The 1,030-nt window shown below is 43.0% G+C and overlaps 1 protein-coding gene across 1 annotated transcript; it reads right to left on the minus strand.

Moving 5' to 3' along the window:
* Window positions 1-238: 238 nt before the first annotated feature.
* LOC142616606 (uncharacterized) lies at window positions 239-742 on the minus strand. The gene has a single exon (XM_075789422.1). It carries the CDS (start codon window positions 740-742, stop codon window positions 239-241), a length of 504 nt encoding a protein of 167 aa, XP_075645537.1.
* Between the last annotated feature and the right edge of the window lie 288 nt (window positions 743-1,030).

The raw sequence follows: 1,030 nt of genomic DNA on the forward strand, positions 1-1,030 counted from the left end.
TTTTTCTTCTGATAATCGTGGAAAGATGGAAGAATTTGGAATTTTTGTCTCCTAAGTTTAGCCATAGTTTCCTTGATTTCTGGCGCCACAGGGTTTCGCCCCGAAGGAGCCATTCCATTAGTTCAGCTTGGAGGCCTGCTTCTACTTCCCTAGATTGGCTCAGCACGGGCTGTCTCTGGATGTCCTTGATATGCTGCATAAGGGAATTGATCCTGTCTTGGCACTTTCCAAACACCTCCTAATTCCACTTTTTGAGAGCTTCCCTAGTAGCTGCTTGCTTTTTACACAATTTAATGAAATCTGATCCAGTGTGTTCCTCACCCCAAGCACTATCAATAACCGAGCCACAACGGTCGTCCCTAAGGCAGGCAACCTCGAATCTGAAAGGTCGATGAGCAAAACCTGCCTGGGGGTTCGTGTCGAGAACAATAGGGGTGTGATCAGAACCTATTGCCCCGAGATGGGATAATGTTGCTTTTAGGTATTCCAGCCTCCACGCGATGTTGGCAATTTCTCTGTCCAGTCTTCTTTTAATTGCAGCATTTCCCCATTTACCTTTCGCCCATATGTATTTGCCACCAGAGAAACCTGAATCAATGGCCCCAACCTCAAACATCAAATCCTTGAGATAATTTGTGGAGGGACTACCTTTCTTACCTCCTACTGCTTCGCTTTCATTTAGCACATAATTAAAGTCCCCGAAGCACATCCAGGGTCCTTGGTGAGATTCAAGTAATGCCATGAGATTTTCCCAAGCTTTCTTCTTTTTTGATGGGTTAGGCCGTAGAAACCCACAAAGAGCCACTCACATGCCAAATCGCTAATTTTAACAACAATAAGATTTTTATTGTATTCCACCTCCTTAACAGACAACCTATCTTTCCACAAAATACAAAGACCTCCTGCTTTTCCTTTTGCTTCAACAACTAACAAATGATCAAACTTAATAGAGTTTCTAACATACTCCATTCTACTACCAATGGCTTTAGTTTCAGACAGAAAAATTAACTCAGGCCTAGCCCCTTTTATT

Source organism: Castanea sativa, chromosome 11, assembly GCF_040712315.1.
Source record: "Castanea sativa cultivar Marrone di Chiusa Pesio chromosome 11, ASM4071231v1".
Taxonomy (NCBI): domain Eukaryota; kingdom Viridiplantae; phylum Streptophyta; class Magnoliopsida; order Fagales; family Fagaceae; genus Castanea; species Castanea sativa.